General features: G+C 35.7%; 1 protein-coding gene across 2 annotated transcripts in view; it reads right to left on the bottom strand.

The window, feature by feature from the left end:
* Positions 1 to 384: 384 nt before the first annotated feature.
* SLC9B2 (solute carrier family 9 member B2) overlaps positions 385 to 17,192 on the bottom strand; it is a 54,162-nt gene continuing 37,354 nt past the window's right edge. For both annotated transcript variants that reach the window (XM_032860642.1, XM_032860652.1), the window contains exons 9-12: positions 16,992 to 17,141; positions 7,223 to 7,331; positions 4,274 to 4,410; positions 385 to 840 (exon numbers count right to left, since the gene is read on the bottom strand). In XM_032860642.1, the coding sequence (XP_032716533.1) occupies positions 619 to 840; positions 4,274 to 4,410; positions 7,223 to 7,331; positions 16,992 to 17,141 (618 nt within the window). In that variant the 3' untranslated portion in view covers positions 385 to 618. The remainder of the gene's footprint in view (positions 841 to 4,273; positions 4,411 to 7,222; positions 7,332 to 16,991; positions 17,142 to 17,192) is intronic.

Raw genomic sequence — 17,192 nt, 5'->3', positions numbered from 1 at the left:
AGGTTTGAGTGGTCAGGTGACCATGAATCATGAAATTATGACAGTAACAGTAAGTTAGATCAAGCTGTTGGTTAGTAGAACAGGATAATGAACTTGATCTTTTCCATGTTAATTTTAAATTGTGGTAGTGGGGAGCCTGGGTGGCTCAGTCTTTGAGCATCTGCCTTTGGCTCAGGTCATGATCCCAGGGTCCTAGGATCAAGCCCAGCATCTGGTTTCCTGCTCAGTGGGGAGCCTGCTTCTCCCTCTTCCACTCCCCTGCTTATGTTCTCTTTCTTGCTGTGTCTCTGTCAAATAAATAGGTAAAATCTCAAAAAAAACAAATTGTGGTAGTACATTTTACTAAATAAAGATACAAAATGAAGAGGTATTTGAAAAAAAAAAAAAAGCGAGAGGTCAAGAAATTAGGTTGGAGATGTAGAATATTACCACCGACATGGAAAGGACGGCTAAAAATGCTCTTTAAAGAAATAGCTACACTTTTGGTTCTATTACATTTAAAGCTTAAACATTACTTATCTCAATATGCATCTAGATAACATAGACTTCGCTAGTTGGTAAAAAGAAGTTTCTGGCAGCAGCTTTCTAATCATTACGCTCAGCCTTGTCTCTTCACCTCTAAACTTGTATAGAGGTCTCTTCCTGAACTTCTTCACCTTTATTTTGATGTTCAGCTCTCCGGAGAAGCCTGGGACCCAGCAAACCAATGAGTAAACTTCCAATTGGGGCTGTGATGATGATGGACAAAAATGCCACTGTCAACACATCCATTCCATATTCTTCTAACTGTTTCTCTCCATGTGATCTTGCTGTGTCCAAAGCCACAGATCCTATGGCAGCCTATAAAAGTTTAAAGGTAACAATGGAAACATAAGACAAGTGCATAGAGAAAAGGTGAATTATTTTGTCATTTGCAAAAACAAATTACTGTTCTTTTGCTCAGTTAAGAAAATTCTATTAGTCTTCTTTCAAAGTATACTGCAGTGAGTTTTGGTTGTTTGAAAACTCTCCCTGCTTGGGGAAAGAATAATGATTTATGTGTACCTATTTGCATAAGGTAGGGCTACAAAAATATCAGGCAAATATATGTCAAAACACAAGGGAAAGTCAGATTCACGATATTAATTAACTAGAACATGATACCATATATACTAAATTTCACCTGAGTAAAGATGAGAGTTACTGGTCATCTTATTCTTTTATCTTTAGTAATTTCAAAAGTAAGAAAAAAAAGATGAAAAATGCAGTGATACTGGAAGATGGTGAAGTTTTAAATGAAAAAACAAAACAAACAAAACACAAAACAACCCATAAGAATAGGTGCTGCTTTTAGAGGCTAACTAATTAAACATCATGAAACTTGAAAATAAGATGCTCCTTCAAAACTTGAAGTTAATCTTATTAGGCATTTAGTTAATTTTTGCCTCAGGAGTTGGTAAAATATTTTATTTAAAATTTATTCTTTTGGAAAGTTTCATGAAAATTTTTATTCTCTTTTACAGGCAAAATGCAACATTAATGCACATGGGAAAATAACATATATGCATATATATATATACATATGTGTATATATATATATATGTTAAGATTTTATTTATTTATTTGACAGAGAGAGAGACAGCAAGAGCAGGCACACAGCAGGGGGAGTGAGAGAGGGAAAGTAGGCTTCCTGCCCAGTAGCGAGCTGGATGTGGGTCTCTATTCCAGGACCTTGGGATCATGACCTGAGCCAAAGGCAGATGCTTAAAGACTGAGCCACCCAGGTGCCCTGGAAATAATATATTAAACAATCTGGTTACTCCCTTTTTCCACAGAACACAACAACATTAACCTCTAGGACAATGAAACAAGAGAAAATATCAGTATGCATGAAACACATGGCAGAGACTACTAATTGCCCACAAATATCTGAATATACTCTTCTATTATAGAACTCTTGAGTTTCAGCTGTTCATATTACTGTCCAGATAGTTTTTCAGCCTTCTTTACAACTAGATGAACATACATTATTCAACATGTTCTTGATAACATTTAAGGAAATGTTATTTGAAAGCCAATATAAAATAAGGTTTTATATTGGCTTTGGTAGCAGGAGAGTGCCATCTTTTAAATTTTAATGTTTAGGAACTCATCCCTCATACCAAAGTTACTAGAGTGATTATTTTGATATTTACCCATTAAAGTTACCAGCAAGGAAGCTGAAGATACTCTGAGGGAGAAACTATTCCACTTATTGTACTACTAACCTCACAGTATTCATTTTTTTTTTTTTTACTTTTAAAAAATTAACATATAATGTATTATTAGCCCCAGGGTACAGGTCTGTGAATCCTCAGGTTTACACACTTCCCAGCACTCAGCATAGCACATACCCTCCCCAATGTCCATAACCCAATCACCCTCTCCCTATCCCCCTTCCCCCAGCAGCCCTCAGTTTGTTTTGTGAGATTAAGAGTCTCTTATAGTTTGCCTCCCTTCCGATCCCATCTTGTTTCATTTTTTCCTTCCCTACCTCCCAAACCCCTGCTTTGCCTCTCAGATTCCCCATATCAAGGAGATCATATGATAGTTGTCTTTCTCTGATTATTTCTCTCAGCATAATACCCTATAGTTCCATCTACTGTCATTGCAAATGGCAAGATTTCATTTCCTTTGATGGCTGCATAGTATTCCATTGTATATATATATACCACATCTTCTTTACCCATTCATAAAGAAGGTTCTTGATGGACATGTAGGTTCTTTCCATAGTTTGGCTATTGACCTCACAGTATTCTTATCCATTATGTCTCAGACCTCTTTGAAAGTCTGATGGAAATAAAACTTCTCTGGAATAATGCCAAAGCCCACAGCCACAGCCATAATTATATGGCTTATAATTATAGCGCATACAGATCCCCAAAGCTTCCTAAATTTAGAACATCTCATTTTGGGGATGCCTGGGTGACTTAGTTAAGAATCTGACTCTTCAATCGGAGAAAGACAACTATTATATGATCTCCCTGATATGAGGAAGTGGAGATGCAACGTGGGGGCTTTGGAAAAGAATAAATGAAACAAGATGGGATCGGGAGGGAGACAAACCATAAGAAACTCTTAATCTCACAAAACAAACTGAGGGTTGCTGGTGGGGAGAGTCAGGAGAGGGTGGTGGGGTTATGAACATTGGGGAGGGTATGTGCTATGGTGAGTGCTGTGAAGTGTGTAAACCTGGCAATTCACAGACCTGTATCCCTGGGGGCAAAAATGCATTATATGTTTATAAAAAAATAAAAAATTAAAAAAAAAGAATCTGACTCTTGATTTGGCTCAGGACATGATCTCAGGGTGGTGAGATTGAGCCCCAAGTAAGATTTTTTCCCTTGGCCCCCGCCCCACTTGGGTGCATGCTCTCTCTCTCAAATAAATAAATCTAAAACAAAAAAAGAGGACATCTGATTTTCATTTCATAAAACAAAAATTTCCGTGTTTAAACAATTGCAAAATAATCATAGAAGAGACAGTTCAATATTGTTTGCTATAATTACTTTGAAAATAACATAATCAGAAATATATTATGTTTGCAACAAATAATCTGTACAGTTCTAATTTAATTAGTAATTAAATTCTACCAAATACCTGGTTAATACTTTCAAGCACCTATCTCTTCATGCCTTATTCATTACAGTGCACAATTTTTGGGTCATGTGATTGATATATTTGATAGAAGTTTTAGCTAGTTTGAAAAATTTACTACCAACCAATAATCTAGAAAATCAATAAAGCATTTTCTCAGTTGCTTTTCAATAAATTTTCTCCTTTATATATAAAGACTGTGGTCAAGCATAACTGATCATCAATTATATTGACATTGAAGTATTTCCAAATACTAAGATACACCATGCTATTTCTTTTTCACTCTCTTCTTGGAAGATATTGAAATGAAAAGGTTTAACAACTATCTTTCTGGGTGATTTAGAGGGCTCTGACTGATAAAAATTCAAACTCTTTCTTCTCATGACTACTGCTTTCTAGTTAGTGTGGGAATTCATTGGATTTTTAGTTGATTAAAATAAAGCTAATGATCTAGATAAATTTAAATGAGCCATCATATTTAGGAAATCAGTATATGTAAAATAAAACTTTTAAAAAATAGATTAGTATAAACCCTTTTTCACAAATCAAATTTAGATTACATCTTTTCCACCAAATTTGAATAAACCCTCTTATTTAAATTTCAGGGTGTCATATAGAAATGGGAGTTAAAATTCTACACCATCCAATCCATCATTACCTGGACTGTGGCCTTAGGAAGCCATGCAAAAGAAATAAATATCTTTTCCTTGATGTTAAAACCAGCAAAACACACCATCAGAAATGTAGTCAAAATTCTTATCAATACTGCAATGCCCAGGATGGCAACACAAAGGCCTGTAAGAAATATTTAATTTTTAGACATAATAAAGTATTGGGGGAGAAACTGTATCTCATGGTTATTGATTCAAAATACTACCAACTGTAATTATCTAAATATATTAAAAATTAAGAAGACACAATGGTTAGGCATAATTTATCAAAACATCAATAACAAAAATCAAATCATTTATTTAAAAGAAGGTATTTTTCCTAGATTAAGCCAGAAATTAATTAAACATATTTGATACATATTATAGAGGAGATATGAATGTTATTTCTCTTATGCTTTATCGTACGAACTAAACTTTCTTCCATGTGTTTATTCAACATTAACTTATTAAATGATAACTGTGCATGATAGGATTTGGACTAGGTGTTGGGTATACAAAAATGTATAATGTACAGACTTTGTTTGCCTCTATGAACTTCAACGTCAGAGGAAAACAGAAATATAATGAATTAATGTACTATAAGGCACATACAGTATAAACATACTGGTAAGAAGTCATAGAAAAGAAAAAGTTAATATTTTCATTAAAATGGTTGAGAATTGTTTATGGAGTATAAACCATAGGTGATATTAAAGATATTTATTAGCCAAGATGAAAGCAATCAGTCAATCAGAACAGAACTGGCAGAGCACTGACCAATCAGAATGGACACTGGCTGTCTACACCTGTTTCACCATATTGGTGTATACACTGACTACCCATTAGCCCAGGTACACATGAACAGCTACTTCATTCCGTCTTTAGAATCCTTTGCTGTCAAAGATAAGTTCATCTTGATTTGCACGCTGGGGATTGTGACTAGGTTACTGAACCTGAGAAAGGCACAGCTAAGGTGACTGCTAATATGGTGATTTTCTAAAAAGTAGCATTTGTTAAGTGTTTACTCTGTACCAGTTTCTGTATTAAAATTTAAGTGCATTCAGCACCTCTTACAATCTGTGGGGTAATCTTTCTTATTTTACAATTGAAAAATATGAAGTTTAGAAAGGATAAATGACTTTCTCAAGTTCGAAAGGCGAGTAAAACAGATAATAAAACCAGATAGACATCGCCAGAGGACTTATTGTGAATCTGCAATATGGCTTCTTTATAGAAAGGTGTTGTGGCTTTTTATTGAGGGATATTGCTCAATCCCTCAATGGTTTTCAAAAGTTGGTAGGTTTTCAAAAGCATTTATTGCCTGAAGTACAAAAAACAAAAGAGATTATACCATTGCCAGGAGGGAGCATTGAAGATTTGGGGAGAAGAGGATTTAGAAATTTTGAACGTACCGAGTTTTAAGTTTTGTGAGATTTACAAGTAGTGATGTCCAATCAGCAATTAGATACACTGATTTAGAGATAAAAATTTTGGAATTATGTGGTTTATAATCAAAGCTACTGAATGTAGATAAGCTCAGGAAAATGACATAGAGAAGCTTAGAAACCTTTGGAACAACCCTGATGAAGAGCGGCATTTAAGCTACATGTAGTGTAAATGAGGACTCAGAGTGCAGTGAAAAATGTGAAGTTTCAGAAGTCAATGTAAAACATGTTTTAAAGAGATCAATAGCATCAAATGCTGCTGAGTTATCAAGTAAAAAAAAAAAGACTGATAAGTATTCAGTGTACTTAGCAATATAATCTTGGTGAGAGCAGGGTCGGTTGTATGATGGGCAGAAGCTGGGCTGAAATGTATTGAAGAAGAGAATGAGAGTTGAAATGGAAAAGGGAAGTATAATTACTTCTTTGGAAAAGTTCGAAAAGAGGAGTAAAAACAAAGTTTGGTGGGTGAAGGGGCAAGTTGAGTGGAAAAAAGAGTATATATATATATATATATATATATATATATATAAAAATTGTGGTAAAATATGCATAACAAAGTTTACCATCTTAATCATTTTTTGTTGAGCCACCCAGGCACCCTCCATCTTAATCATTATTAAGTGTGCAGTTCAGTAGCATTAAGTTGAACATTCACATTTTTGTGTAACCAATCTCCAGTATTTTTTCATCTTGCAAAACTGATTAAACATTAAACATTAATGTTAAACAACACTTCATTTCCCCCTCCCCCAAGTCCTTGGCCACTACCATTCTACTTTTTGTTTCTATGATTTGACTACCTGGATACCTCATATAGGTGGAATCACACAGTATTTGTCTTTTGGTGACAAATGTCCTCCAGGTTCATCCATGTTGTAGCAGGTATTGGAATGGAAAGACATTATTTTAAGACAGGAGAGATTAGAATTTATTTAAATTCTGAAGAGGAGAAAACTGTGACATGAGAATAGGGGAAGAATCTATGTATGAGGTCCTGAAGGAGGTAGTGGGAGATGGGATTCCCAGTAAAGATAGAAGAATATGGAATGAGTGGAATGGAGGAAATAATGAATATATGTGCACAAATAAATTTTTAAGTGCAGTGTTATGAAATCAAAAGTTTTAATACGATGACTTTAGAATGTATGAATAAATAAATGAATGAATGAACAAACATTTTTGTTCCATGGATATATATTATAGAACTGATGAATAATTCTGGCCCTTGATCAGAACAAGTCTAATTGAACATTTTTGTCCTTGGAAAAAAAATTTTAAGACCTGCATCTTCTGGGTAGTGGTTAGTAGTGTTACTTTTCTTTACAAGGAATAACATTAAAGGTATAAAATTTATGCCTGAGATTGACAAAAATTATTTTCTGGCCAACTGCTCTAAGAGACTTAGATTATTATTAACTTTTTATACAATTGTGATAATAACTATACCTACTGAAGGTATTCCACTGAATATAAAAGTTGATTTTAGCAAAAGTACTACTTTGAAATTCTTACCTACAGTTTCTGGTCTGAGAGATGCAATAGATACTTCTGCTCCAATCAGTCCGAAGAGAAGGGGCTGAAAAATGTACCAGGCACCTGCAATAATTTTTTCAACCTCTGCCTAAAAGAAATACACCCCCCCACAGATTTTTATTATATGAAGTTACAAGTTCTAAGAATTTTACTAATTTGAAATTTGAGTCAATTTGACCTGAGATAGGCTTTATTTCTCTGACATTTATAAATAAGAGAACAGAAATAAGAGAACAGAAAATTACATGAAGATCTTTCTAACAAAGTTATTATATGAGGTGCTTTAGAGCTGGTTTACAAATTATGCTAATTATAAGAATCTAATAAAATAATCTTATAAGGACTTCTACTTCTGAATATATATGTGTGTGTATATATGTAATACTTAGTATTATTTTATAGTTTAAAATTTTGTTAATTTTCATTCAGCAATATCATTCAGAGATCTTATAATAGCAGTAAATATATCTAGATACACATCTAATTTTTGCTCTAATCTGTGGTATGGAATTATCAGTATATTCAATCATTTCTTTATTGATGGGCCTTTATGTTGTTTCCAATTTTATCTTTATAAAAAACAGTTTGGTTTTTTTTTAAAGATTTTATTTATTTATTTGACAGAGAGATCACAAGTAGGCAGAGAGGCAGGCAGAGAGAGAGGGAAGCAGACTCCCCGAAGAGCAGAGAGCCAGATGCAGGGCTTGATCCCAGGACCCTGAGATCATGACCTGAGCCGAAGGCAGAGGCTTTAACCCACTGAGCCACTCAGGCGCCCCTATAAAAAACAGTTTAAGGTTATCCCAAATCATGCACAAAAATATAATTCACGTATAGTAAAGTGCTGTGGTTATTAATTTATTACCCGTTGGCTCCAAATCCACATTTCATTGTTGCTCGGAGAAAATGAAGTTGAGGCCTTTAAATATTTCTCCTTTGCTACGTGGCATCACTAAATTTTGTCAGTAGAGGGTGCTGAAGAGATATTACAAGGAAGAAGCTCTTCCTGATTTCCTGGGCTCCCCTTTGCAGGATCCTATAGCACACTTGGGTTTCTTTAGTATACAATGGTTTCCACAGTGCTGGGCTCCAGCAGTGCATGGCAGCTAGTAGCACCCAGTGGCCAGCAGCGGCCCTAAGCTTACCCTAAGGGAGTTTCATAGCCAAATCCCTTGGGCAAAATACCTCCCCATGCACACTAGAGGGTGAATTTCTTGCAAATCTGGAATATAGATTTCCAGCAAATATATGGAATATAAATGTCCAGACAGGACACCATGGGTGTCTTCTCTAACATCCAGTGAACAAAGGCTTTCTTTCTTTCTTTCTTTTTTTTTTTTTTCAAGATTTTGTTTATTTATTTGACAGAGAGAGATCACAAGTAGGCAGAGAGGAGGGGGCGGGGTGGGAGGGGGAAGCAGGCTCCCTGCTCAGCAGAGAGTCCAGCGCGTGGCTTGATCTCAGAACCCTGAGATCATGACCTGAGCCGAAGGCAGAGGCTTAACCCACTGAGCCACCCAGGCGCCCCAGAACAAAGGCTTTCTACCAAGATCTGGATTCTGAGGCCTGGGGAGTAGGTGGGGTGGAGTGGGGTGGTGTAAGTGGATGGCTCAATCTCAACGTTTGCCGTTTATAGCTGCTATTCCTAAATTTGCCAGGCGTCTTTTACCTCTCAGAAGCCAATCTCTTGTTATCTGAGCCCCTGGTTTGGTCAATTATAAACTTATATTTTATAATTATAAACTTACATTTTAAACTATGTGATTTCCCTTTCCTGATAAGATCCTAACTGATATAAGTATGAACTTTATACCACACTTTGCAAAAACCCTAAAAAAAGAGGGACACAATTGACTATAGCAAAGCTAAAATGTTGTGTGGCAAAACAAACAATAAGCACATAAAGAACAAGATGACAAACCAGGAGAAAATATCTGCACTGTGTGTAACAGAATAAGGAGCAATATCCAACCAATAAGAAAAAGACATAGAACCCAATACAAAAATAGGAAATGCATACATACAAGTAATTCACAGCTGAAAGCAACACAAATGGCCAAAAAAACAGAAGATGCTAAAATTCAGTAATCAGTGAAATGCAATTAAAATGATATGACACATTTGGGGGGGTACTATATTAGAAAAAATACTAAAAAGTTTTTTATAATGTCAATTATCTGTGATGTAAGGAAACTCTCACTAATTGGTAGAACAAACTGGTAGTGCTTTTTTTGGAGGGCAATTTAGCAGTGCCCATTACAGTCTCTAAAAATTTATACTGAAGAGATTTTTCCAATCAACTAATAAGAATCTATATTTTTGGACAGGACTTTTGCCCTTAAAGTTACACAGCTTTGATGATCTGGTTTTCCATATCTATTTTCAACAGTTTAACAAAGGAGGATTATATTGTGTCTCTATTTTCTTTATTTTTAAAAATTAGTTCTGATATGTTTATTAGGGTAAAGATTCTGTTTCTTCTTGGCTTAAAAATGTTGAAAGGCAGAGTGCAAATGCGAGGGACTTGGTTGATTTAATTATACAGTTCTATTCCTATATCATGCAAAGAGTTAGGTTTTCATATCATAAAGAATCAGAAAATGACTTAGCTTCAAATTCTGCCACCAGTTAAATTGCAAGGCCCTTATCACTTCATTCTCATCTTTAAAATGAGAGTTTTCTATAAGATAACATCCAAGATCCTTTATCATTTAGTGACAATGACTAGTTCTACCAAAACTGAGGTCCAGTCACCACATTTCCACCTTTAATTTATTTTTTAGAGTATACCATAGCTAAAGCTCAGACTTCAGTTGGTATCCATGTTAATGAAGAACAAATATTGACTCTATTAATCTTAGGTTACTTAGCCTTTTGTTGCCATGACTAATTATTTAAGGGAAGGCCTCAAAAATACTCAGAACTCATATATACACATACTCAGAACTCCAATGAAAGCAGATGGCCTAAAAAGTTTTCCCTATCAAATTGTCTTTATTTCTAAACTGTAGGCAAAGGCCACCATTTGTTTTATTATTGTAATACTTTAGACTATTTGAATATCAGACATGTGCGTATATACTCTAAAACTTAAAAATGGGAGATGAGTAAAAATGTATCTTCTTAATGCTTTTTCATAACTTCAAAACTAAAATGTATGTGCTTATAAAGAAAATGGAGTCATGGAGTCATCAAATAGGCTAAGTGTAAAAGAGAACAGGGTAATGAAGACTATGTTGTCCACACTTAAAGTTAAGGTTACGTTAGAGCCAGGAGGGGCAAGATGGTGAAGAAGGAGGAGACCCTGTTTCAACCGGTCCCCTAAAGTGAGCTAAATATCTACCAGAACACTCTGAACACTCATGAAATCAGCCTGAGATGTAAGGCTACTACTTTACACATCCCTTTGCACTAGTAGTAAGAATCTTTAAGAACATAAATCACTTTCAAGGATAGACAAAAGGAGAAAATTAGCAGAAACGAAGGTTTTATCATGACTTCAATATCTATTTAAGCTGATACTTCCCTTCTCAGACAGAAGAACATTTCAAGATTCAGGAGATTCAAAATATGTCAGAAAAACCATCCCACAACTATAAAAGTTCATCAGAAGCAGTACTGTATTTGAAAATAGATAGGGGGGACATGACAGAGACTTTCAAAAAGTGAGTGTATTTGAGGTAAATATTAAAAAAAAAAAGTTCCTAGTTCTTTTACTGGGTTGTGAGATTACACTGACCTACATAATCAGCTGGGCCTCAGGCAATCCTGGCAAAACTATGACAGTTGCAAATGAAAAGACACTGCGTTTTGGCTTATAACAATCTTTTCTTTATTATCCATATTATAGTTTTCAGAAGAGTAATGTGACTAGAACTCATCAAAGTTTCCCTTTCCCTGTTTTGTCTCTATATGCCCACAGCTGAGACACACTTACCATAGGCATTAGCCTCCACCTTGATTTCCCTGTTGCTAAAACTACTCTTTTATACTCTATCCCAAATGCTATGGCTCCTTTTCATTATTTATTTTTTTATCCTATCATTTATGAATTCGGAGACTTAATTTTATTATTTTTTTATTTTTTAAGATTTATTTATTTATTTATTTGACAGACAGAGATCACAAGGAGGCTGAGAGGCAGGCAGAGAGAGGGGAGGAAGCAGACTCCCCACTGAGCAGAGAGCCAGATGTGGGGCTCGATCCCAGGACCCCGGGATCATGACCCGAGCCGAAGGCAGAGGCTTTAACCCACTGAGCCACCCAGGCACCCCCAGAGACTTAATTTTAAATTGCAAAGCATAGCAATGTGTTTTTAATACACTTGGTATGTGTTTTCAAATAGATGTCAAAATACGAAAATGTGTCCTGCACAAGAATGCTGCAGTTGTATTACAGAGTAGTACACTCTGCAGTCAGGTAAACCTGACTTGAATCTCAGTGCCACTTTCTAATTTTGTGACCTTGAACATGTTGTTTTTTTTTATGTCTTTCTGATTTATAGTCTCTATAAAATGGAAATGGTAATACTTTTAAATTTTTTGTGCTTGAAAATAAATGAGAATATCCACTTAGTGCCTAGCATAGAACTATACAGACTGGCAATAAGATTTTATTAAAAAATGGGCAGAAGATATGAACAGACATTTTTCCTAAGAAGACATACAGATGGCTAAGAGACATATGAAAAGATGCTCAATGTCACTGATCATCAGGAAAATACAAATCAAAAAAACAAGATATCATCTCACACCTGTCAGAATGGCTAAAATTAACAATACATGAAACAACAGGTGTTGGCAAGGATGTGGAGAAAGGGGAACCCTCTTATGCTGTTGGTGGGAATGCAAACTGGTGCAGCCACTCTGGAGAACAGTATGGACATTCCTCAAAAAGTTAAAAATAGAACTACCCTATGACCCAGCAATTGCACTACTGGGTGTTTACCCAAATGGTACAGAAATATTGATTTGAAGGGATACACACACCACGATGTTTACAGCAACATTATCAATGATAGCAAATTATAGAAAGAGCCCAAATGTCCATTGACTGATGAATGGGTAAAGAAGAGGTGGAATATATATATATATATATAATGGAATATTACAAAGCCATCAAAAAGAATGAAATCTTGCCATTTCCAATGACATGGATGGAGTTACAGAGTAGTGCTATGCTAAGCTAGATAAGTCAGTCAGAGACAAATACCATATGATTTCACTCATATGTGGACTTTCTCCATTCCTCTGAAGCCCATCCATCTGTGCTATCTTTCTTATGGCCTCAATACCCTTCTCTAGACAATGCTCCAGGCAGTCCTTAACATCCCTCTCTCCTCTGAAGCAAGACCATTCAGTTATACTTGTCTTAACTTTGTAATCACTCCCTTGTAGAGTGAGAGCCTCCCATCTGAGTGTTCTTTGCTCACAAGGAAATTAAGTCTCTAGTATACCTCTACAGAGATTCACTCAACTGAATTTGAATATATACCTAACTTCAAGCTTTATAACCTCACATATTTTTCCATATGGCATTATTTTAAGTTTAGCCACTTTGAACAGTTGTTTCCAGGTTGTCCAAAATGATATATCTGCATTTAGTTAGGTCAGCTTACATCTAATTTCTTCATTAAATAGAACAGCATTTGCTTCTGTCAAGTTCAAATCTACAAAAATGTAACTTGAAATTAAAATTAGTGAATGGCCACCAGCTAATTTCCATTTTACATATGGAGAAATAATCTTAATAATTTTGAAAATCAGTAAGAAAAACCAAAACAATCTTTTAAAAATGGATACAAACTTTTTTTTTTTTTAAGATTTTATTTATTGATTTGACAGAGAGAGATCACAAGTAGACAGAGAGTCAGGCAGAGAGAGAGAGAGGGAAGCAGGTTTCCTGCTGAGCAGAGAGCCCGATGTGGGACTTGATCCCAGGACCCTGAGATCATGACCTGAGCCGAAGGCAGTGGCTTAACCCATTGAGCCACCCAGGTGCCCCTGGACACAAACTTTTGAACAAATTGGTTAGTAAGCAAAGGAAAAGACAATTAGCTTCTCTCAAAAAAAAAATGTAAATCAGATCAATAATGAGATACATTTTTCACCTCTCAGGTTAGCAAAATATCTGATTTTTAATAATTTCTTCAGAAAAATAGATCCTTGGGAGATAGGAGGAAGATGGTGGAGGAGTAGGAGACCTTAATTTTGTCTGGTCCCAGGAATTCAGCTTGATAGCTATCAAATCATCCTGAACACCTGTGAACTCAACTGGAGATCTAAGAAAAGAATTGCTGCAATTCTACAAATGGAAAAGCTACCACTTTCTGCAAGGTAGGAGGTACGAAGAAGTGAATCAGAGATGATATATCAGAAGATAAATCCCAGGGGGAGGGAGCCTCTGTAGGCTGGCTACAGGAAAGTGATATAGCATGGAATGCAAAGTCAGAACTTTTAGAAGTCTGCTGTGGTGAGGGATGTTCTCATGTCCCCACCTGAAAGGCACTCAGGTGGTGAAATGGGGTGGAATCCTAGGTGAGACAGTGTGGTCTCAGGATCCTGGAGTTACAGAAAGAACCACAACCAAGTGGGATTTATTCCTGGGCTGCAAGGGTAGTATAACATCTGCAAATCAATTAATGTGATACACTACATTAATAAAAGAAAGGATAAGAATCATATGATCTAATCAATAGATCCAGAAAAAGCATCTGACAAAGTACAGCATTCTTTCTTAACACTCTTCACAGTGTAGGGAATAGAGGGAACAGACCTCAATATCATAAAAGCCATCTATGAAAAGCCCATAGTAAATATAATTCTTATTGGGGGAAAGCTGAGAACTTTTCCCCTAAGGTCAGGAACACAATAGGAATGTCCACTATCACCACTGTTGTTCAACATAGACATACTAGAAGCTCTAGCCTCAGCAATCAGGCAACAAAAAGAAATAAAAGGCACCTGATTGGCAAAGAAGTCAAACTCTCACTCTTTACAGATGACATGATATGCTATGTGGAGAACTCAAAAGATTCCATCCCCAAATTGCTAGAACTCATATAGGAATTTAGCAAAGTGGCCAGATATAAAAATGAGCACACAGAAATCTGTTGCATTTCTATACAACTAACAATGAGACAGAAGAAAGATAAATTAAGGGGTCAATCCCATTTACAATTGCACCAAAAACCATAAGATATCTAGGAATAAACCTAACCAAAAAGTCAAAGGATCTGTACTCTGAACACTGCAGGCCATTTATGAAATAAATTGAGGGAGACACAAAGAAATGGAAAAATGTCCCATGTTCATGGATTGGAAGAACAAATATTGTTAAATGTCTATGCTACCTAGAATAGTCTATACATTCAATGTAATCTCTATCAAAATACCATCAGCTTTTTTCATAGAGCTGGAACAAATAATCCTAAAATTTGTATGGGACCAGAAAAGACCAAATGAATGTTGAAAAAGAAAACTAAAGCTGGTGGCATCACAATTCTGGACTTCAAGCTCTATTACAAAACTGTAGTTATCAAAACAGTATGGTACTGGCACAAAAACAGACACCTAGATCAATGGAACAAAATAGAGAACCCAGAAATGGACCCTCAAGTGTATGGTCAACTAATCTTCAACAAAGCAGGAAAGAATATCCAATGGGAAAAAGACAGTCTCTTCAAAAAATGGTGTTGGGAAAACTGGACAGCCACATGCAGAAGAATAAAAGTGGACTATTTTCTTACACCATATACAAAAATAGACTCAAAATGGATGAATGACCTAAATGTGAGACAGGAATCCATAAAAATCCTAGAGGAGAACAGGCAGCAACTTCTGTGACTTCAGTCATTGAAACTTCTTGCTAGATATGTCTCCAGAGGCTCGGGAAACAAAGACAATGACTTATTGGGACTTCATCAAGCTGAAAAGCTTCTGCACAGCAAAGGAAATAGTTGACAAAACCGAAAGACAACTGACAGAATGGGAAAAGATATTTGCAAATAGCATTTCAGATAAAGGGTTAGTATCCAAAATCTATAAAGAACTTACCAAACTCACCACCCAAAGAACAAATAATCCAATCAAGAACTGGGCAAAATACATGAAGAGACATTTCTCCAAAGAAGACATACACATGGCCAATAGACAGCTGAAAAAATGCTCCATATCACTCAGCATCAGGGAAATACTAATCAAAACCACAATGAAATACCACACACAGTGATCAGAATGGCTAAAATTAACAAATCAGGAAAAGACAGATGTCAGTGAGGAGGTGGAGAAAGGGGAACCCTCTTACACTGTTTGTGGGAATGCAACAGTGCAGCCACTCTGGAAAACAGTGTGGAAGTTCCTCAAAAAGTTGAAAATAGAGCTACCCTATGATCCAGCAATTGCATTATGGGGTATTTAACACAAAGATACAAATGTAGTGATCCGAAGAGGCACCTGCACCCCAATGTTTATAGCGGCAATGTCCACAATAGCTAAACTAAGGAAAGAGCTCAGATGTCCACCAACAGATGACTGGATAAAAAAGATGTGGTATATATATATATGTACATATGTATATATACATACATATAATGGAATATTACACAGCCATCAAAAAGAATGAAATCTTGCCATCTGCAATGACATGGATGGAACTAGAAGGTATTATGCTAAGTGAACTAGGGCAATTAGAGAAAGACAATTAGCATATGACCCTACTCATATGTGGAATTTAAGAAAGAAAACAGAGGATCATAGGGGAAGGGAAGGAAAAATAAAACAAGACAAATCAGAAAGGGAGACAAACCATAAGAGACTCTTAACTATAGGGAACAAACTGAGGGTTGCTGGAGGAGAGGAGCTGGGAGAATGGGGTAAGTGGGTGATGGACATTAAAGAGGACACATGATATAATGTGCACTGAGTATTATATAACACTGATGAATCACTGAACACTACCTCTGAAACTAATAATATGATAAATGTTAATTAACTGAGTTTAAATGAAAAAATAAATTTAAAGAAAGAAAAACAGATCATAGTCACACACTGTTGGTGAGAATACAAATTGGTGCAGTCTTTTAAAAGGGTAAACTGATATTATTAAAAGCATCAATGTGCATTTTCTTTCATAGAGGAATTGTGTTCCTAGAAATTTATCCTGTAGATAAAGTATATTATATTTTGTTGATTTTCCCCCAATTTCTCATTTCTGAAACTAGGATGTCATATCATAGTTTAGAAACAGCATTGTTTTTCATTTTTGGTGGCATGTAAAATTCTTGGTGGCATGGTCAAATAATGGTGCTTTTTATACCTGATGATGTGTTAGAGTTTATAAAATATGGCAGGATATTTTATACGGCAGGATATATAAAATATGGTAGGATATTTTATTGAAACAGTTTTTATCTTAGCAGAAAACCAGAAACAATCCAAATATCTGTTAATATGAGACTGGTTAATTATAATACAGCACACAATATAATACTCTCTAGCCCTTACAAAGAATAAGGAAGGCAGCATGGAAACATGACCATGATGTATTTTAAGTAAAGATATCAAATTATAGATTTGTATATAAGGGGGAAGAGGACACATGTGTTTACACTTGGGATATATTTACACATGCATAGAAAATAGCTCTTATGATTAAATAATTTATTAACTTGATATGAAGAAAGTATCTGGAAAGAAAAAATTTATCTGATCAGAAATAACTTAAATGAGTAGAAGAACTTAAAATTCACCTTTTCGCTGGCCCATCTCAAGCCTGCAAGGAAGGACATGACCAATGTGCACAGTCCTCCCGACCCAGGGAAACCAAAATACACGCTGCTGAACACAGCTAGCACGGACAGCCCCAAAACAAGGAATGCTCTCTTCCACACGAGTTTGTCCTTGAGGAGAGAAAAGAGGTTGATTAGATCAATTATTTCATATAGCTGATT

The sequence above is a fragment of the Lontra canadensis genome, unplaced genomic scaffold, assembly GCF_010015895.1.
Source record: "Lontra canadensis isolate GAN:19392208 unplaced genomic scaffold, GSC_riverotter_1.0 scaffold1, whole genome shotgun sequence".
In the NCBI taxonomy this organism is placed as follows: domain Eukaryota; kingdom Metazoa; phylum Chordata; class Mammalia; order Carnivora; family Mustelidae; genus Lontra; species Lontra canadensis.
This window is presented reverse-complemented; position numbering and strand designations above follow the sequence as displayed.